The 22,104-nt window shown below is 40.5% G+C and overlaps 1 protein-coding gene across 4 annotated transcripts in view; it reads right to left on the reverse strand.

The window, feature by feature from the left end:
- Positions 1-87: 87 nt before the first annotated feature.
- The window catches only part of LOC115010512 (solute carrier family 41 member 3-like), a 22,265-nt gene continuing 248 nt past the window's right edge, over positions 88-22,104 (reverse strand). The window contains exons 2-13 of one of the 4 annotated variants that reach the window (XR_003832485.1): positions 21,305-21,545; positions 19,261-19,610; positions 11,254-11,361; positions 10,143-10,214; positions 9,804-9,948; positions 8,413-8,559; positions 6,618-6,762; positions 5,843-5,922; positions 3,190-3,324; positions 2,835-2,983; positions 924-1,280; positions 88-821 (exon numbers count right to left, since the gene is read on the reverse strand). Coding sequence is in view for 3 of the 4 variants with exons in the window: in XM_029435103.1 (XP_029290963.1) it covers positions 1,107-1,280; positions 2,835-2,983; positions 3,190-3,324; positions 5,843-5,922; positions 6,618-6,762; positions 8,413-8,559; positions 9,804-9,948; positions 10,143-10,214; positions 11,254-11,361; positions 19,261-19,566 (1,461 nt within the window). In the remaining variant the exon portion in view is untranslated. Of the gene's footprint in view, positions 1,281-2,834; positions 2,984-3,189; positions 3,325-5,842; positions 5,923-6,617; positions 6,763-8,412; positions 8,560-9,803; positions 9,949-10,142; positions 10,215-11,253; positions 11,362-14,264; positions 14,604-19,260; positions 19,611-21,304; positions 21,546-22,104 lie in introns of those variants that run through there. The other 3 variants (XM_029435103.1, XM_029435104.1, XM_029435105.1) reach the window with 3 other exon arrangements.

Here is a 22,104-nt window from a genome sequence, read left to right on the forward strand (position 1 = left end):
GTAAAATAATCAGCGTAAGATGAGACTGGTATTGATCTTTTGAGCAAGAGAGTGAATAAGTGTAAGTCCCAAAATGTTGACAATTAATTTAAGCTTTTAGTGGATTTTTATTTTATTCCACTAGTGAGTAGACGCAACATTTCCTTCTAACTGTGAATCCCAGCTGTCAAGAACTTGCTGGCGGACACCTGCAGTCAAACAGTCTGTTTGTCACTTCTCTTTTGCTCAACGGTTCTCCAACAAACATAGCTACAAAATATGTCTCTCCTAAATGTTTCTTTTACACACATCGGTTTCCACTTATGGGAAGTGTTTAAGGTGGATCTGCTTTACACTGTTCTGCAATATGAGGTGATTCCTCATGACTGACAAACTGTTTCCACTGTGCAGCCATGCCACTCGCCTTCCGACATGAAACTACCCCATTCTGTTTGTTTCGCTACCTCAAAACTGTTTTTTTTTATATGTATAATAATGGAGATGCATATTTTCTCGTATGATGACGAAACTTCCCCCTGCGTGTTGAAGTTACGTGACCCGATTGCATTAAAACTAAAATCTGTCCCATTTGGACATACATCAATGAAAATTCCAGTTAGTGTAATACATCAGTCAACCTCCACACCCTTTAGCATTAATGCATAGTGCAGCCCACTGCTTTAAGTCTGTCTGATCTCTCCACATTCAGACAAATGTCCACAAACGGACCAGCTGTTCAGGGCTGTGATGTCGCTTCAAACTCCTCCGACGGAGCCGATGAGATGAGCTGAGAGACGAGGCGAGCGCAGAGCCACCAACTCACATTTAGTTATGCAAGAAAACTAAAAGACAGACAGAAAGGAATGATGACAAAATAAAAGTACACTTACTGAAAAAAGTCCTTTCCCTTTAAATAAAATAATCAGATTGGCGTGTTCCTTCACCTGCATGGGTCTGAATGGACGTCGTCTCTCCATCACTGTAAAGGTTTGAATTTGTGGCAAAGGCAGATTCCTCGGTATGAACTGGCCCCCTCAGAAAATGCTTTATTGTCCAATCAAAAGCATATCTGTGTAAATGTGACAACATTGGTGCAACAAGACAGTGGCTGGGTAAAGGTAAAACATTCAGAGACCCAGGCTCCGAACCAGTGAGACGCTGTGGAAGCAGAGCGCCAGAAAGCCGGTGCCCAGCAGGTCCCCCAGGGCCGTCAGGTATGGGATGGAGAAGTTGTCAGGGTCCAGACTCCGTCTCCACATCACACGGATGATGAGGTCAGCAAAGTAAAGCAGGATGGCCACCTAGAGGGAGAGGTAAACAGAGCTGAAAAGGCTGCGATAAGAGGAAAGAAAGAAGGTGGATATAATGATGATATAATGAAAAATGGGATTAAACGAAAACTTCATTTATAAACAAAATGATCATTTATATGTTAATTACTCGCCATGTGTTACTTTAAATTCTTGAAGAAAACAGTGTTTTTCTCACATGCCTCCACAGGGAACGAAGAATCAAAATAACGGAGAAAAGTCTTGAAGAATTTAAGTAAATGGGGGGGGGTGGGGGCACGAGAGCATGAAAGCAAAACTATTTGAAAACATCCATTTACAAACTCTCACACAACTTCTGCAGTATAACCCAGGTGTCATTTATCCAGTCGTCTGCTCACTTCTCCCCCAACACATGCATTCTGGCTAAAACCTTAATGTATCAAGGCTGCCCCCATTTACTTCAATTCATCAAGAACTTTCTTCGTTAAAAAAGGTTTTCTTTAACAATTCAAGGTAACACAGGTGGAGTAATTGATATGCAAAAGGACATTTTGAAGTTGAAGAATTCCTCTAAAGCTGCATTTTGTATAATTAATATCGGTACTATCCATCGTGTTTAATAACATCCAGTTTAAAAGCCGTTCAGAAGAACAGAATCGGAACATGATGGGGCAAACAGGGCTGCTTCAGTTCATAGTTAGGACTGTGGTGGTGCGTCCACTGGACCAGTGCAGCCAGGCGAGGGATCTCAATAGCAGCTTCCTATGCATTTCCCAAGCAATGAAATCGTTCAAGTTCATCTTTTCTGGACTCGGGCAGAAAGGATATCTGAGATTTATTTGAAACAGCAAGAAATTTTGGAGATTGCTAGACAGACATTGACTTGGTACCAAAGGACACAATCTAATCCTGGAACAAACCGTTATCTCACTAAGCTGCTGAAGCACCAACAGCTGGCACGGCTCATTTCACAGTTAGGTATAAGGTGGCAGCAGCTCTTCTTAAACAGACTGTACAAAGTCTTACTTTCTGCTTTCCACAGCTGGTATCACGTGAAACTTCAGGGTCAGCTGAGGGCCACCGAGTTCATGAGAAACCTTTCAGTAATAACTACCATCGACATGAATTAAGGATGTTAACCATTGATCGGTTAACCCCCTAGAATGTTTTTGACAGTCGATTGGTTCATTTACGGTCTAGAGATGCATTTAAAATGGGCTCCGAATCCGAAAATCTTGGGCCATTCGTGATACAATTGGGCTGTTAAGAGTTCACACAGGAAGCTCCGATGGGCTCCTCGGCGCCGGGCCCAGTGCGTGTCATCTGATTGGCTCTTCTAATCGGCCTTTATAGTGACCACAAATTAAACTATTTAGAAAGAATATCGTCCGAAAACAATCGGTGGCCGGTCAGTCGGAGCGCCCTTAACAAAATGCGCCAATGAACATAAAATAAAATAAAACAAAACACAAAACATAAAAATGTCAGCACCTCTAAATAGAGAGCGCTTTGAAATGCGGAAGCCAAAGCTCATTGAGTCAATGGCGCACCGGACTAAAATGTGTCTATGAATCTATAGTTTACCTGCAGCAGAGCAGCACACAGGTAGCAGATGGTGAAGGCTACACTGATGGGCGCCTCCTCTCCCTGCAGCAGAGAGATGGCGTAGAGGAAGACCAGGTGACCAGGGACAACCAGCATCAGAAGCACCCGCGCTGACCTCGAGTTCACCCCTGGGAGACACAGAGGAGTGAATACTTCGCAGGCAGAGCACTTTATTTTACTTGTATTGATCACTTTTCTGCATGCTTTTAACACCTTCTATCTAGGGATTCAAATGTGTTCTACAGTCGCTGCTATTGTAAGGCACCCTGGGTAAGCATTTAGGTTGAAAACGTATGTAGATGCAAAAGGTATGCATTCAGTGTGTCAGTGTTACCTGAGGAGAAGAAGGTGATGCAGGGATTGGGCCAGTGTTGCCTCATCTTGTAGGGCAGCACCCCTGGGATGCTCCAGAAGTGCAGGTAGGTTGAGATCCTACTGGCCTGGATGGCCACCAAGTTACCACCCACTCCTACACAGGGGGAGGAAAAGACAGACAGCATGCTGAGTGCCTGAGTGAGTGAAGGAGCAATGATTTCAATCTACTGGTTGCAACTTCATTTCCTGTCAGACAAAGACTTGGGGGCAAATGGATTGGAATGCGGCCACTGATAGCGCCATGAATTGAGCCTCTCTTGCAACAGTGCAATTTGCCTTTTTTTTTTGCAAGTGTCCATGTGGCAAAGTATAAATGTTGCCTCTGCAACAACTTAACAATAAGCAGAACAATGGCAGAGAGAAACAATTAAATAAAAAAAGTTTAGAGCGTGAAGGTGCAGAGGCATTCCTCAAAACTTCAGGCAAGGACTGTAAACGTGACAGACAGAAAGCATAATTTGGATTTAATATGCCATGATCACTGGAAAGTCTGGGCATGACCCCTCCCCCCTCTTTATTAATGCGCTTCATACTTTTTAAGTGTCTTCTTTGTGCAGGTTTAGCGGCCGCAAAAGCAGCCCAATCCTTTTGGAATTCGCCCCTTATTGTTTTCCCACACAGATTCATTTAAAGAGCCGATATTGATTTTGTATTCTCATAATCAACTGGAACGGACAAGTCTTTCCCACAAGGGACAGTGAACAGCTTTAAAATCTGTAGCACTTGATCTCTTTCAGCGTTGCCTGCAAACATAATTACGCCCGAGTCATGACACAAGCTTGGCTCAGCCGTGATCCGGCCGAGGTTAACAGAGAGCAGGGTGTATCTGAATGAGCCTCACAGACCAAAGCACGGCTAAAAAAACTGGCCAGTGGAGATGAACACAAACATAAAGAGGTTCAATTTGATCCTTTCGTTCTGGTTTGAGTTGAGCGTTTTGTTATTCTCTTCTTCAAAGCCGCATTTCTGCTGAATACAAAACAACTTCTCCTGATCCCATTTAAAAGTCCATTTGAACTTTTGGTGTTGACAAGGGTATCTGTGCCTAACTCAGTTACTGGCCAAGTGTTTACGCCACTGATAGTTGGGAGAAAGACTCGAGGGAACTTTTATCAACACATAATACCGGTTTATATGCAAGCCAGTGAGGGGAAATGGGAAATTCAAACCAGATTGGCGAATTTAGAATTGTGCAGAGTGGTGTAAAGAGAAAGAGAAGGAGAGGGCGGTGAGAAACAGAGGGAAGATGCACAGAGACAACATGAGAAACAGTGACAGGGAGAGTGGATGTATATTAAAGGCCCTGTCAGCTGTGCCAGGACACTGGGTGTGCACCATTAGTGGTTTATATCGACTTCTCTCCTCCTCAGTGGATCCCTGCATGCATCACCTCACAGCCAAACCTCATTCTGAAGGCAGCTTCTTTTCTGCCTCCGCTCGTCTATGTCTCAGCACATTTTTCAGCATTCTGAAGCAGCACATTAGGCTGGAAATCTGTTTTTCTATGTTTAGTAACTAAGTAACTAAAAACCTCCAGACTTAGTTTCATTCTCTGTCATTTCTTAAACAATGGGTCATTGATTTCAGACAGAGGTGAAATGGCAACTGGCAGCATTGATCAGCTGTAGCTAGCCAATAAAGACACTGTCTCCTGCTGATGACTCCTTTTAAAATAAGAACCCTATTAAAATGGACTTTAGTTATGCGCTTGTGGCTGTGGCTCAGGAGGTAGAGTGGTCATCCAATGGTTGGAGGGTTGGTGGTTCAATCCCCAGCCCCGGCAGTCAAAGTGTCCTTGAACCAAAACCAAATTGCTCGTGTGCACTACTGACGAGCTGATGTGCTCCTTGTATGGTAGCAACTGACATAACTCTATTTGGTTTAGCCAGTTGTTGCTTAGCTTAGACAAATAAGACTAGAGATTAGATTTATGCTTTAGGTCAATGTTCCCTCGCCTGCATTGGTGCACGTGGGACCGTGCCCTTATTGTTCATATTTTCAAATGTTTTCCTTTAAACAAGAGAAAAGGCTTTTAGGATCAGGACTAATCCAATAAAGAACAGGACACAGTTGCTACACAGTGGGAATTGTAAAATGAATTAAATGTTTTCTTATGTAACCTGTAACGACGCCAAATAATAGTATGAAGAAACAACGTATAACTGCTCTCAACGTCTCCTGTTGAGACCGTAAAAATGGAACTTGAAAGAGATGCATCAAAGCTGCTCCACACGATGGCTCTAATGCACATTGGACTGCAGTTGGTGCATCTGAAATAGCTGCTGCTTCTGAAGCTGCTGCTCCGGCGGTTTGAAGGCTGCATTTACTGGACATGTTGGCAGTTTTGCATGTTTTAGCCCATTAACTGTAAATCATATAGAGCCGTTTTCCAAAGCATCCCTTACGTTTTTTTGCGTTTGCTTGGATTCATACAGACAGCACACTAACATAAGAAGCTGTACTGTCAAACACTGCTGTATAAACATCTACAATAATGTTTTAATCTTAATGATGCAAGTTTTTCTCTGGACAACCAATTAGTGGCAAAAATTGCTAATGTATCTCTGAACTTGATACATCCCTATTGCCTCATGTATCTTTAAAGAGCTTACCGTTGATGACGGGGGTAAAGACAGCCATGCCCTTAAAGTTGGGATCACTCACTGTCTTGTCCAGTATAAGGCCTCCGAAACTGTGGAAATCACAGACACAGAGAATCAGAACCACATGCAGTCACTGCCAGAGTTTACCAGCCTGATGTCACAACAACAGTAACATGTCACATGTTTATTTATCTGATTTAATTCTCCTCACTGAACATCTCCCACAACCTGCTCAGATTAACCTGCATAGATCATTTACAGTAGACTGTATCTAATTACATACTGATTGATAAAGACTTGACTAGGTTTGTCTAAAATACATTAGTTCATTAAAACTTTATTTTAACCCTAAAATACATTGAGGTACAGACCTTATTTACAATATAGCCTCGTAAACATCTAACAGAAAAAGGCATCAATAAACACAAATAAAAAAAGTAGATGAAAATGGCAAAACAATACAAATAAATAGTAAAATAAGTAAAATAATAAAACCGTAATAATAAATAAATACTATATTTTATTATTATTAATAATAAATAGTAATAATAAATGTAATCAAATAAAGAGGAACAGCTGGAAGTCAAATAGGATGAAATTGAAAATTAAAATGGCCCCAAGGAAAGAAATGAGGAAAGCTGTATATTGTTCTGCATGTTACTCCAGGTTGTCTCACTTCTTCTTATCACTTCTATTTGAATGTGAAGTTCACTTATGCATGCATTACAAAATGTGCTAAATACAATGATGTATTAAAACATAATTAAGTTAGAAAAGTGTATACCTGCTAATGGACATGGCTACTAAAACAGGCTGCCACCCTGAGCGGAGAACCTCCCTGATCTGCGGGCTCTGTCGGGCCACCATCACCCACAGTGGGATCAGAGCCAGGAAGACCAGACACACCAGGGGGGACAGGTACCATATATCTGTGGGACAGGAAGAGACACCCTCTTACTGTATCTGCCTTGTACTGATGGAAACAAAAACTAGCTATACTTTCAGAGAAGTCATTAATATGCAAAAATCCCCAGAACTATGTTAGTTGACACTTAACGAAGATGTAAAAGGGGGTGATCATAAGCTTTATAAATGTAGTATTTGCAGCTGGCGTTTAGTCACACAGGTCATTGTATCTACCTTGTGTGTACTACAGTTTACACAAGATAAACATTTCCCTCACTCATGAAGAAACACTTTCACAAGCAATGAAATTAAAGCCAGTTGGAGGCTCACGCACATTTATACAACATGGCCCTGGAACAGATAAGGGGAAGGTCCCTTACATAAAGCAGCTTAACAAATGTAAACAGAGAGAGGAACTGTGAAGAGAGGAGACAGTTGCACACACACACACACACACACACACACACACACACATAGTCTGAGAAAATAAACCAAACTTCTGCTGCCATCTTGTGTTCTGTTTATCAGCATGACAAACTCAAAACCACTGCAGCTAAGTAGTGTACTGCTGTGGACATTCATTTTAACTCTCAGAACACACGTGTTCCTGATCTACTGCTGCCTCCATCGGTTTGTTTGTTTGTGGTATTGTGTGACTCTGGTAGATACAAACTAACCAAAGTCACTCAATAACCCTAACTAACTAGACCAGCAACACACGTGTTCTGCAACCTAAAATGACTGTTTATGTCAAAGGAGTCTGGTGGCTTTGACGAGAGAGTAGATAACGGCCTCAGTTGCCCGTCAGTAAGGGCGGTCTGATGGTAAGGTCAAGCGGTGAAAACGTGTCTAAAACGTGTTCTGCTGCTGTCCCGTCCACAGCAGTACATTGCTCAGCCTCCGAGCTGTTACTCCTGTCTGCATCTCCTGTAGGTAACACACTGACTATGGATTAGTACCTCATAAAACACGACTACAAACATTAGAACTATCCCCTTAATATAAATGATAAAATCACATTAGGGCTGCAACTAGCAATTATTTTCTCGATTAATAGTTGGTCTATAAAATGGTCTATAAAATCAGTGTTTCCCAAAGCCCAAAATGACCTCAAATGTTACGTCCAAAACTCAAAGATATTCAGTTTACTGTCATAGAGGTGTTACTGTTCAATGTTGTTACTGTACATATATGGTCATATCATTACTGTTTGCACATACAACCTGCATTTGCACTACGTTACATATTTATAGTAGTTTATAGCATCACTCAAAGCACTTTCTGTATTTAATATAGCACATCTTTGCACTCCTGGTTGGATACTAACTGCATTTCATTGGCTTGTACCTGTACTCTGCACAATGACAATACAGTTGAATCTAATCTAATCTAAAAAGAATATCACGTTTAAGAAGCTGGAATCAGAGAATTTAGACATTTTTTTCTTAAAAAACTACTCAAACTGATTAATTGAATATCAAGAATATTTGCCAATTAATTTAATATCAATTCATCGATTAATCTTCGCAGCTTTAAATCACATCGTAACATTGTTGTCATTACTACAAAACAAAGATATTTGCCACAAGAGAAAATGTATAAATCCAGATGCGAGTGACCCAGTAGAGTATGACACAGATATAAATCAGAGCTCAGCTGCTGGAGTTCCTCACCTTTATATTCATAGAGAGTGCTGCTGACCGCGGCCAGCAGGGACAGGGTGATCAAATCACCAAGACTGGCAGCGATGGGGGTGGCCACGTTGTCCGGGTTGATCCCCACCTTCCTGGAGCCGATGATCACTCCAATCATCACCAGGCCTACGTGGGAGAAGAAGTGAAGACAGGTCGGAAGAGAAGACAGAGGAGTTTGTGTCAAAAGGACAGAAAAAGGGAGGACAAAGCAAAGCTGTCATCACTTTCAACGAAGGCGAACGAAAAAGGTAAAGAAAAACATATTTCTGTGTGTGTTCTGAGAGAGAGCTTTTATTAGAGTTACACGACAACATAATGCTGACGAAAGCTTTTAGCAGAAACATGTTGGGTTTTCTGTACGTGGACATTTGTGCCACATTTGATGAAATTCCTCGCAGGCGCTCAAGAGGACGCGACTGCAAAGCGAAAAGATTTTGAATAAAAAACTAGAACATAACATAGAGGATGAATTATGGATAATGCAGCGATTACATGAGGTGGAACGGGTGATATGGAGATCGGTGCACCTGCTGCATGCTGAGGGTGTGCACATGTACTTGCTTTCTTGCTGAGAATTAAATGAGAAGATTGTAGCTTCATATTGAGTGGGATCAATCTCCTCATCTCATTGTAACGCAAATGAGAGCATTTCCTGAAATGTCATTTAATGCATTCAAATGAAGCGAAGAAAATTGGATAATCTTCAAGAAAAGTAAAAGACACAATGTTTCAGCTTCCTGTTTGTCTTTGCGTCTATATGTAAAGCAGCTGAATAAGCGTTACACCTCAGCTTAAAAGAGAAATTAGCTGAGCATGTAAACGCAAGTGTTCTCCGTTTGCTTCTATTTAGTGTCTTACTATGTGAGCACCCTGCCCCTGGTGCGTGGATCATCACTTCATACATCGTTTAATGTTTTAATGTGAAGAAACTCTCAACTGACCAAATTCTTACCTTTAAACACAAATTGTTACAAGTACGGAAGCCCTGAGGGGCTAAAGTGGACACTTTTTCTTCCCACCTTGCCCCTCAGGGCTTCCGTACACAAAGTGACTTCTGCATGAATTTTTTCTCACCTCTATTGGCTTCTTTTCCAAGATGAAAACGAGTTACAGTTTGACCGTATTATTTGACCATTTTAAGTTAAATTGCAACCATGATGAACCTTCAGAGATTAAGATACAGCTTGTTTGGATGTTCTAATAAACCTTCTGCACTATGTTTTACTTAGTTTGATACATTTTCTTATTATGTGTGTTATGTGGGATTTTGACGCCTTAGCATTTTGTATTAAGAGTTGTTCATACTGAGGCAAAACCATTGGAAAATACTGTTATTGATTTATTCAATGAAAGCATCCTTGGTTACTCACCTAAGGAAAGAGCAGCTACGAAGGCAGTGGTGATGCTGGAAGCACAGAGAACAGCTGCCTGGTCCAGTTCAACCCCCCCTCGAGAAATGGACCCTAAACACACCGCTGCCACTGCTGCCAGGAAACCAACCACTGTCGCCTGAACCTGCAGAACATTAATAAACGAGACATCACCAATAAGATTAAACTAGAACCACATTGAATCATACCCACAGTGTGGTGACACTTACAGTAAAACATCAGAAGTTAGACCACAGGGTGACACATGTACCTATTTGGATGCTTCTTCTCGCCCTAACTGGTGAACACAGTAAACTATGTGAGTAAACAGTATGTTACCTGTATCAGGGCCAGATTGCTGCACACCATGGTCCATTGTTTATTAGGGTCATCCATTTGGCCTGTGTTTGCCTAAAAACAAAGGAGATACGAAAAGTAATTTATATGAGAATGTGGGGAAAAGGCAGTTTTTTAAATCATTCAGTGAGTAAAGATTTGACTAATGTACGAGTTAGTTACATGTTATAGCTCATTGTTAGAAGAATCCCCAAAGCAGCAGACATGTAGACACTAGGTCTAAGTTAAAAGTGATTCAATAATCAAATAGGTGTCACTGAAACTTGGTCAGGTAAACAACATACTTAGCATATATGTCCTTCTACTATTATCCCATTTGCCTTACATTACACATCACTACTGTTCCTCAGTATTTTACAAATCATTTAGAAAACATTAAACACATAGCTATATCCACATAGGTACTAACTTCTTCCTAAGAAGATGATGTTCTGTACTCCAATATCTGCACCCCGCTCTAACCACTGTTCCTGTCTGGTAAAAAAAAGTATTACTGTACCCAGTAATTATTACTGTAAGTGTGTACTCACGACATTCATAAAGAATGACTTTGGTATAGGGACCCAGTTAGTATTTTTGATACCTCAGGTTATACAAAATAATTACATTATATGCAGGTTTCAATCATAACAGTAGCAATAGTTTGTTTTAAAAAGCTGCCTGATTGTTTAATGGCTTGTGTTTCTTACGCTGCTGTTATCATAACTTATAAGAACAACTGTGAAAATGAAACCCAGATTGTAAACCACAAAAAAAAAAAAAGGCTGGACGGGTACTAAAGATACATCCCAATATCATTCTGAATAATTTAACGATCATTAAATGATCAATCATAATCATACTTCGAGAGTTGCAGCAGGTCATTCCACCGTGCACTCTGAAAAACAAACTAACAAAAATATTTGTTTTTAATGCTATCATATGATATCAAAAGGTTTATTATAAAATGCATTGCTGTGTGTGACTTGCACTGAATCAGTTGTGCATGATAAACTGTATGTAGTGTGGTAAAAACTAACAGTGTTCTCATAAAACATAACAATTATTTAAGGCTAAAACGACCTAAAAATCATTAACACCTAGCCCGTCTTACAGCAGTGGAGAGGCGAGCAGCCAGGGTCATCTCCAGGTTTCCTTTGAGTCCAACCAGCGCAGGCACCAGGATGAACACCTCCGTTATCACCTTAAACACCTCCCAGTGCTGGAACACACACATTGGACATTAATTATTGTATTAACACTCACAAAAACATTGCACGCAAATATAAATTCACTTAATTACGACTCTTTCGGTTCTAAAATAAGATCATCTCCACCTTCACGGATGGACCCTCTGAACTTATGAATGCAGTTAAATAAGCAAATCACACGTTCTCGTCTAACCCAGTAGCCTGTTTCCACATCTCTGAGCATCGCCTGACACCGTGCCATGCTGCAGAGGTTCAGTGAGTTTAGTAGAACAGTTCAGAGTCTGCCTCATATTTTCTGACTACAACTCCAGTTGGCAGGTCCAATATGGTTTAGATCTTTAAATAGATGCACATATAAAAGAACAGTGCAGCTGCCAAGAGCGGAGAGATGTGGAGCAGGGGCAGGGAGCGAGGGAATATAAGATGAGAGGAGGAATTGACAGAGCAGGCTGGAAACGGAGAATGAAAAGAGGATAAAAAGGAAGAGATCTCAGCGGAAAATGTCCTGGAAGCACAAATATTATCAGTAATTCAGATAAACTTTAATGAGTGTAATGAAGTAAGGAAACATTTTGCTGGTGGACCAATTGATGAGAAATTGACCAACACAGAAACATACATGAATATTTAGTATAATATAAACAAAGGTCGAGGACCAGGATAAGCTTTTCTACAAGGCAACATAGTTGATTATTTTAAAGAGTTGGTGTGCAAAGCATTGTTGTTGTCGGGCCAGCAAGCCACACGTCGCATCCAAAGTCCATAAAGTGTTTTTTGTTTTGTTTAGTTTCTTAAATGTGTCCTTTATGAACTGATGAATCTGCATCAAGTAGAACAGTGAAGCACCATTAAAAAGGAAAAGGGGCTATGCCTCTTAGTTATGGATTATGAATGCCATGTTGAAGAATGCATGAAAACAAATCATTATTTTAAAAAGATTATCAGAGAGCTGAAGTGAAACTGGAATATCCAGGTTCTGTTTTGACATCCTTGGAAGTTATGTGGTCACCGTTATGTCAATTTGTCTAGACAGGGATGGTAATAAAACATTTTTTAAAAACAAGTTACAATGACATTATTACACTCACTGCATTTTTTTCATTTGGTTTTTTGCGGCTAACACAGAGGTGGCATAAAAACTTTGGTAACGCCACGTAAATATGCTAGTTCGATAAGCCATGACTAACTAAAGAAGCATTTATTGAATGTCACATATATGTTTAAATATCTTGACTTGCGCTCCTCCTTGATCAGTTGTCTATTGTGCACTTGTGCTTTAGCTCCACCCACCAACATTTAACACAACCAATGAGATCATTTCTTCCTTCTGACTTGTTTATGTCACAGCATCTGGGGAGGTGAGATGGTGATGAGGTTAAAGGGGGCTAAACAAGGCCACAACGAAGGACAGAGGGATGAATAAGAGTACAGTGAACGGCAGAGGTGAGCTTGTGTGTGTATGTGTCTATTTATACACATTGTTCTCAGGTTCAGGACTGATAGGTCGGCTGTCGTGTTGGGAGGCTATCTTGGGACATGGCCCACTTCTGTTGTAACGCTGCTGCTGCTGCTGCTGCTGCTGCTTCTTGGAGTGTGATCTCCCTCCCCACATTAAAATCTGATTTAGAAAGCTCAGGGAGGTGTGTGTTACACAAGACTCCATATGTTGAACCGAAAACAGCCCCACCAAGGGAAGCAGGACTGTTACAATGATTGTGCATGCAGTGGCCGCTTCGATACAACTGCATACATTTATCAATCTGTTTGTAAGGAAACGCTGCCCTCCATCTTCCCACCAACTGTGCCGTTGTTCCAAAATGATTCTGTCCACCAATTTAACCATCATCCATATTTTTTCTCTTGTAACTCTCCCCACAAACAAAAGGCATTTAAAAAGACTCATGTGGTCCCAGTGCTGCCCAATTCATTAAGAAGGTGCATGCAAACATCCAATATTTGATAAAAGGCCAACGTTGGTCTCACCCTATGTCATACACAAGGATATGAACATGAGACCATTCTTACCCAAGCAGCAGATCAAATCTATCTCTAACCCCCCCATCCATCCATCCATAGTCCTGGGAAGGTCCACAACGTTTCTACAGTACCAACCAAAATGTGTCCATAGCACAGAGTGGCATCAAACACTTTCTCAGATTCATACTCTTCTTCTCTACGTTGATTAGACTGATAATAATAAACTATTTTATTTTTGCCAAATTTCTTCAGCCTAGTATCCTCACCTAATAGTAATAGACGTTTAGCAGCGCACAATTGTCGACCAATGCAGCTTTCAGTGCCAATGCAGAGAGTAGGGTTAACCATGTAGCGAGGCAGAATGTAGGGGTGAGTAGGCCAGGGTCGTGGATAGAAGTGTGGCGAGTCTGACTCACGCAGGAGATGGGAGATCAGACCTGCAATTAATGTATGAATTGTTTTAAACCGTAACTATGATCTTTCCCTCACCTTAAGCAAGTGTTTAGGTTGCTTAGCCCTAACAATGCCTTAGCCATGGCTAATTTGCCATAACCATGATCTTTCCCTAACCTTAACATACTGTATTTGCCATGTGCAGATATTGTAGAAAGCAAGGCTTACAAAAATGATTGCATTGGACGTAAAAAAAAAGGTAAAGAAAATGAACTGTAAATGTCAGAACTGTGCAAGATCTAGGCTATATTTGTTTTGTTTTTTTCTGGTGATTTCACAACATTAACTTCTTTTGTTAAATGACTAAAATGGATTTTGTAGAAATCTAATGTGTATTTGTCTAAGTGAGGTATCAAAGAAAGTACTGGTTTAGTATCAGTACAGAAACTCGGTAATTGTATTAGCACTAGTATTAATGTTTCAGATGGTACCATACCCTATTCATCCATCAACCAATCTCTCAAAAAGTCTTAGACTTTCATACTTGTATAAGGTCCATAACAATGCCGGCGGAGACCATTCCGAGCCCTGACACCAGGTACGGCACTATAACCTGGGCAGCAATGAGCCAGGAGCTCTCTGGTAGGAAACCATATTCTGATCGAGTCAACTTCCATGTCACGCCACGTAACTTCTTGCCCTGGTAGCGTAGCTCCAGCTCCAGACGAGTCACCACCATGTTGAACGAGGGGTTGCTTGAGCACTTAGTTCAATGTATGGTTATCCCATGGTAAGTGTAACTGCAATCCAAGAGTCAAGAAATAATCCAATGTGTCCAAATAACATTTGTTTTGAGTTTCACCTGTCCTACGAAGCGAGCAGGGTGGAAAGAGAAACCAATCAATATTGTTGTCCTTGGCTTAAAAAGTGCAAGGGCAAATGTTTGAAGAACAGAGACACAGCGTTTGTGAATTCATAGTGGCTCCACAATGACAGGATTTACTTCAATCGTCATCAGCTTATATTAATCCTTTCTACCTCTGAAAAAAAAAGAAGAAAAAAGGTAGTCAGCTCAGTTACTACCACATCTTCAGATGTTCAGAAGTGAAAATCATGTGAAACAAGTGATAGATTGTCACTTAATTTTCAATTTGTTCCGATTAATTATCCTTTCCCGCGGACAAAGTTAAAGGCGTTGACTCTCACATGAGGGCAATGGAGCGTGGTATCTTTGGCCCAGTGGTGAGTCAGCAGCGATGAGGTATCCATGTGTCAGCACCACACAGGCATTAACATAATTTCCTTCACAGTGTTTTCCTACTAGCACAGATGTTCCACATCTGCAGTCAAAGACTGTCTTTAACCAACACTGCCTTTTACAGTAAAGGTTAGTAAGATGGCTTTGACGTCCACACAGGTTAAACAGAACCTGACGATGGAGAGTTCCTGATTCCGTCCAGTTTTATCTGATCTACTCCAGAATCCATTTGATGTAGTTCAATGTCTTTAGAATGGAGTTCATTGTTTGTTGGATCTAGTCCTCCATCCATTTGATCCAGTCTGAAATGTGGTTGACCAGGGTGAAGGCACAGCTGTATCCTGAAAATGATAGTAATGCTCACGGTGACACCTGAATGATTGACGGAGGCAAGATGATGAAGAATAGTCCAAAAGGTCTGGACAGTTGGATTTTCCTTTATACATTTGTCAATCCAGCTCCTGTTTTGGCAGGCACACAATAAATGAAGAGGAGAGCAAAAAGAGCTCTGTAATGTCAATAAGAGATGCTAGAGGTCCACTGACAAGATGCAGCAGCCGGCTTCCGGCAGGCTGGAGTGCTCCTTTCCTCCTGTCAGCGTCAGGATAGTCCTGCTCCCTCCGCTCTGCTGTGACGTAGCAGGGCTGACTGCGCTGCCCGACATGCATACTCATGAGGGAAACAACCGGTTTACTGCCTCCCCTCTCGCTCTATTCCGTGCTGCGTGTCTGCCTCTCACCCTACCTCCCCCTTTCCATGTGACATCCCTCTTTCGACGTCGGCCGGTCTCGCTGCGTTTCTCCCTCTCTCATCCCTGATTTTTCTAATCTCTCTCTCTCTCTCTCTCTCTCTCTCTCTCTCTCTCTCTCTCTACATCGTGACTCATTCTCTCTCCGTCAGTTCAAACCATCTCTAGCTCAGGTCCACCTGCTATATTTGAATGTTCGCACTGTGATCCTGACATAGGCCCTGGTACTGTACCTCCTCGGTCTGTAGCATAACATGTCCGAACAAACACACACTGTACTGCGTGGCTAAAGCATTGTCCTGCTTTCAAGAAGCTTCCCTGGACTAAAATATTGATTTCAGAGCACTTAAGGTCACAAGCATCTACAAATCACATCTACAACAGGCTTCTACAATGCAGTCACTTTCTCTTTTGATTAACAACCATGGCTATTATTTTGATTCCCATTTCACTAGTAAAGGTTCTTTTGGATTTGAATTGATTTGACTTTTTTCCTTCACTATAATAGACTAATAAAATAATCAAACTGTCACTAGACACAGTGCATCTCATTAGCTTTAAATATAGATCCATCATACATTTTCTTTCTCAGATTAGCAATTTGGTAACGGACTTTAATAAAGTTTGGGGACTCACAAGAGACAAAAAAACAAGGTCAAAATCTAAGCATACTGACTTTTAATTAATCCCCTAGTTTGGGTCAAAATGTTGGATCCTACATTTCCCACAATACATCTTAATAGCGGAGACATTATAAATGGAGTGCTTTTATATTGCTCTTTTCCAATCCTCCCAATCACATGTCAGCATTAACCCATTCACACACATTCGACATGCTGACTGCTGGGGATCAAACCACCTACCTTCCGACCGGTGGACAACCACTCTACCTCCTGAGCCACAGCCATCACCACTCCTTGTGATTAGTAAACTTAACTTCAGAAACGTGACCTTTGATGAATCAAACAGTTAAATCCAAGTTTAGGACAGAAGTAAACAAGCTGCACATTCAGTTTTATCGTATTTATCAAGAAGATCCCATAGAACCTGTTACATGTGTCCTCGACACACAAACTCACAACATCTACAAGCCTTTGCTACATGAAACGTATGTAACTTAAATTAAAAATTACATTGAATCCTTCCGTTCTTATTCTGATCAGAATGCCAACAAAAGACCGACCAGGGTCCACTAACACCGGTGTTTGCACGCGGAGCTGCATATTTCATGCGTTTCAAATTTTATCATATATTTTATCTCATAACAATGCAATTAATCATGGATTGCAAGTTTGTTGATTTATAAATATAAGCTAGCAAGTATTACCATCTGGGTTTAATTGCTACACAGAACTTTCACATGTGTTCAGGTGAGACTCATATCAGCAGTTCATTTTCACATTGTGTTGTTAATTCCATACAACGAGCCACAACATCTGATGGTTACAAGAAGAGCCGTATGTCATCAGCATCGATACAACTGCCCAAATGGTGTGTTTTTCCCCCTCTTTTGCTCACCTACACAGTTCTCCTGTATCACTTGTACGCAATAAAATAAACATAATGAATATAGTCTCTGGCCCTCCCGCACTCTTGGTCTGTGTTGTCACAGTTTGGCATAAAAAATGTTTGTCACAACATTAACAGCGTATAACGCCCCGGGCTTCTGGGAAGCTGACCAACTATGGACACGTTCGGGTTTAAATCAACTACTATAACCCCATTTTACATAAGTCATCATGGCTGCATTATTTTTGCTGTGACGATGATCAACATTTTAGTAGTTCAGAAACGAGTCCATTTCAAGTAATCTCATGGAGGCGTCCAAAACCATTTGCATAATTGTGTAATGCAGCCCAAGCTTAGTAAAGCTGAGTGAGCCATAACTTGGAAAGCAATGGCAAACGACGTGGGTTTAAAAAACTGAAAATGCCTATTGGCGGACACAGGATGTAGGACGTTACGTGTGGGATATAAGTTGAAGCTATGACAACAGGAAGAGGTTATTTAGATGAGATCCACAACCACCACAGGCTACAGTAACAATCCTAATTGCTGATAGTCTTTATCTCCTTTCTGTTCAGATAGGCTACTCTCCATGTCCTTCTACGTCCCCTGTGCTTTGAGACACAGCACTCAGCCAAAACTCATTACTAATTGTCCTCCATCAGACACAAGAGGGTAACAGATACTGGAGAGGAGAGAGGGGAAGAAATACTGATGAGCAATAGATGGAGTGAAGGGAATAGGCCGTGTGAGGATAGACGCGTGTCTATCAGTGGAGGATGGTACAAGTACCAGCTCATCATAAAGCAGACAGCAGTGTGTCTGACTTCCCTCAGTCCAGCTGGATGCAGACCCCTGGCAAAGGATAAGCTCTTACCTTACCAAATCAAACTGACATCGATGTTGTTAACAACAAAAACAAACAACAGTTCTATTTTTTTTTTATGGTCATTAATTTTTGTATTTATCACAAATTGCAATTGTGTTGTAATCGTGTATCTATTGTTTGGCTCTCCTGTCAGCGTGCTGCATTCGCTGTTTATTTGCGGATCGCAAACCAACTTTAAAAAAGGTGCATACGGCCACCTACAGTATCAGAGTGAATGGATGCTGTGCTTGTTAAGTCAATGAAAGCAATTTGACTGCGTATTATAGGCAGATAATTTGTCCGCTATAACTTCATTATAGGAAAACATAACAATATTAATTTCCTATGCATCCCTAGTGGGAATGTGTCCCAACATGTGCTTCTTGTGACCAACTTGCACCTGCATTTTAGCAAATATTTGACAATTATTTACAAAACTAACATATAAGCTACCTTAAAGACTAAAATAACCAAAAGACTGTCTTGCAAAATTGGCAGTCGTAGCAGCTATAATTAGAGTAGTTCTCCCACAATGCGCTGGGAATTTACAGTCATGCGATTATAGTTAAAAGTCATGGTGACTGCCCAGATGATCAGACAAGATGAAACAGACATTGAGTGTGGCCGTTCACACTGTTTAGAAATCAGTTTCACACCATAACATGGTTCTGATGAGTTAACCATCAGTGCTTTTAAAAACATTGTTCTGATAAAAACAAGCTACTGCTAAAACACAAAATAAGCTAGTTGAAGAAACTGCCATTGGTAACTATGCGCCAAAGATTATCTTTTCAATCCGACGTCAGTGTTGGATGTGATGATGTCTTGGTAGTTGGGCATGAGGCTTGGTGAACCGATCAGGACAGAGATCTTTGACTTGTGTTTCCTTCAGCCTAGCATAGAGGCCGGGAGTCAAGAAAAAGACAACAGCTGAGATTGAACGGACCAAAAAACGGCACATAATGTCGATAAACTAGCAATTTATCAATGGCAGGTAAATACAACACTAAAAGCATCACTACTGGTTGAGAATAAATTATAATAACTTAAAACACACAAGTTAAAGAAGATGTAACACATATCCACAGCTGTCATCATTAGGTTGCAATGTACACTGTCAGTTCAATGTCTCAAAACCAGCCTCATGGCCGTGCACTCACCTGTACACCGTCCAGCACCTGGCCAGCCATTACCATGCCCATCCCAGCGAGCAGGTAGGGAAAGACCACCTGGAGACAGATAGCAATGGAGGACTCATCCTCCATTTTGGCAATAGACACTTTAGGCTTCTCCTCTGCTGCCTTTTTAGGAGGAGGCTGTAGCACTGGGGGTAAGATGAGGTCATCTTGGCCATCTATGGTGCTGGCCACACTGGGAGACCCACCCGGGCTCTTCCCCTTGGAGCGGGACTTTTTGTTCTTTTTCCTCTGGCGGGTCTGTTGCGGTGGTTTATCCTCACCGGGCATGATGGCGGTGGTGTTTGTCAAGAGTGGGGTGGTGTTGGCTTAAACTGGGCATACGGAATAAAATGGGACATTTGTTGGGTCAGGTGTTGTTTTTATTACATTTGTACCCAAAAGAATAGCAGTAAAATGTTAACTGACGAGTCAAAAATATTACTAGATATATATCATTACAAAGTAGTTAAGGCCAAACTGGAGTGTACAAAGAAATACACAGTTTTTAGTTTTCCTTTAGCCTCCAATCAGTTGATAAAAATCTAGAGAACATTTTTATTGTTTATTTTACTTCCAATCAGTTGTTGATCTACATTAAAACGTCCGCTTATTCTACTCTTCTATTTACTTAGCTACGTAGCTGCAGCTTACTAAGCTAGCATTAGCCTTCAATTAAAACTCCTCATTACAGCTGTTACAATAGTTTATACAGTGAAGCTTCAGCGCTGTACAAGGATGATTAACATCAACTGTTGTTTAATGATGACGGTTAGCTTAAGTTAGGTGTTAGCCGGAATGTCTGATTTTCAGCACCAAGTGTTTTCAGGAAAGCTAGGTAGCTGCCTTACCAATGTAGTTGTGATAAAAATATGGACCAGATAACTCATTCAATGGTTTTACATTTAATTTAAGTTATTTATCTGACTGCATTGTTATTGATTTATTCATATGTTCAACTCGTCTGATAACCTTTTACTGCCTTTTGTCAGTTTCGAGGATCTGTGCAGTAGCTGTTAATGAAAGTTTAGAAATAAATTAAAGTCTCCCCAGCACACAACCCAAAAGTAAAACATTCACATGAATCATATTTTCAATTAATGTGTCCATTTATCATTCTGCTTTTCAATTTGTTTAGCCTGGTAACAGTCCAACATTATTATTTTCTGTATTTCCATTTTTTTTATCCAGTAGTGTGACTGGTTCTCAATATACAATATAGTAGCCTATAGGTCTACGTTGTCAGCTTCTCACTAGTAGATCTAATTTAATCTAATTTCTTGACTCAGTTTTCACAAGTGTGAAAAACTCTTAATGCTTTGCCTTGCTAAATTATTTAGACACAAATGCCATCCTTACATACAGAAGCACACTACTCAGAAAACTGCCACAACTATAATTATTAAAGGCTGTAAGAAACAGGACATCCCATCTGTGAGTGTTTTGTGTTACCACCTATTCACTATTTGCTTATTGCACATTCGACTATTAAATCAAGCCATAAATAAATAATATATAAATAAAAATAATGTCAAGTCAGAACAGAACATATACATTGATACAACCAATCGCCAGTTTGCCTTGTACAATGTGTATGACTAACTTTCAACGGCCTTCATCATCTAGTAATAATGCAATTATGCAATAATGCAAGTAATAATCTGTAGTAATAGATTATAGTACTACAGATTATTTAATAAATCGATGGATATCACAAGCAACCATGTACATCATTTAAAATATTTAAATGTAAATTCAAATTATTTCATTGTGTATTTTAAAGCCCTGACGCTGTGATAAACCTGTTGCATGGCATTGTCTCATTTATTTTTGCTTGCTAAAGACGACTTCTGCACAGTCCGTGCATGGCTGTAGAACATGATGGGGAACTGACAGCAGCCCCTTCAGCACTCATATCTGTCTACGTGATGGGTGTATTAATGAACCACTCAGTCAATCCAAGCCATAAACACAAAATAACGTTAGGATACTGCTCTAAACGAAAAAAAACACAAATATTTATACACACAGTATCGACGACAGAGTCTCCGGAAATCCCACGAAATGTCCAAATATATCTGCAGCTCCATTAAAGGCGTGTCAGATTAATAAAACGCCAGCAAACAATCTTCTGTTGACATGCATGCCTCCACTGCAGGCTGCCATGTCTCCATACCATAATACCACTACCCGGTAACTAAGGGTAACGCAACCAGACGCTCTCTGATTGGATAAACACGGACAAGTCCAAAACGTGTAGCCCCGGCCCCCTGTGGAGAAAGTGAGCAGTTGCAGACGTTTGTGAAATAATGTATATGAATTACAAATGTTACATGAACTATTGGGTTTTCACTCTGCAATGTCAGGAGTTTAATAATATAAACTCACAATACAATTGTTTACCCCCAGCAGAACATTTAACAGTTTGATTGCTGTATTGCAAATGAAAAACAAAGATGTTAGTCTCCAAAGCCCACCACGGAAGCCATTGGAGGTTTTACAGAAAGCAAACATGAGTGAAATCAGCAATTATAAACTACTCCTAATTCTAAGGAATTCATAAGTAAAGCAGCCTGCACTACAAAGCCATGGTTTCTGCAATTAAAAGAAAATGTGTAGAAGGCATTGCTGTTAATGAAGACACATGCTCAGTAAACATACCCTCATAAACTTAAGGTAAAATAGCACATTACTGCTGGTCTTTCTTAGGCTACCGACAGCTGTATTAAGCCTATAATACACACAGTAGAGATAAGTTTCTCTATTATTATTATTATTATTATTATTATTATTATTATATTATTAATAATAATAATAATAATAATATTT

The sequence above is a fragment of the Cottoperca gobio genome, chromosome 7 (genome assembly GCF_900634415.1).
Source record: "Cottoperca gobio chromosome 7, fCotGob3.1, whole genome shotgun sequence".
Classification (NCBI taxonomy): Eukaryota; Metazoa; Chordata; class Actinopteri; order Perciformes; family Bovichtidae; genus Cottoperca; species Cottoperca gobio.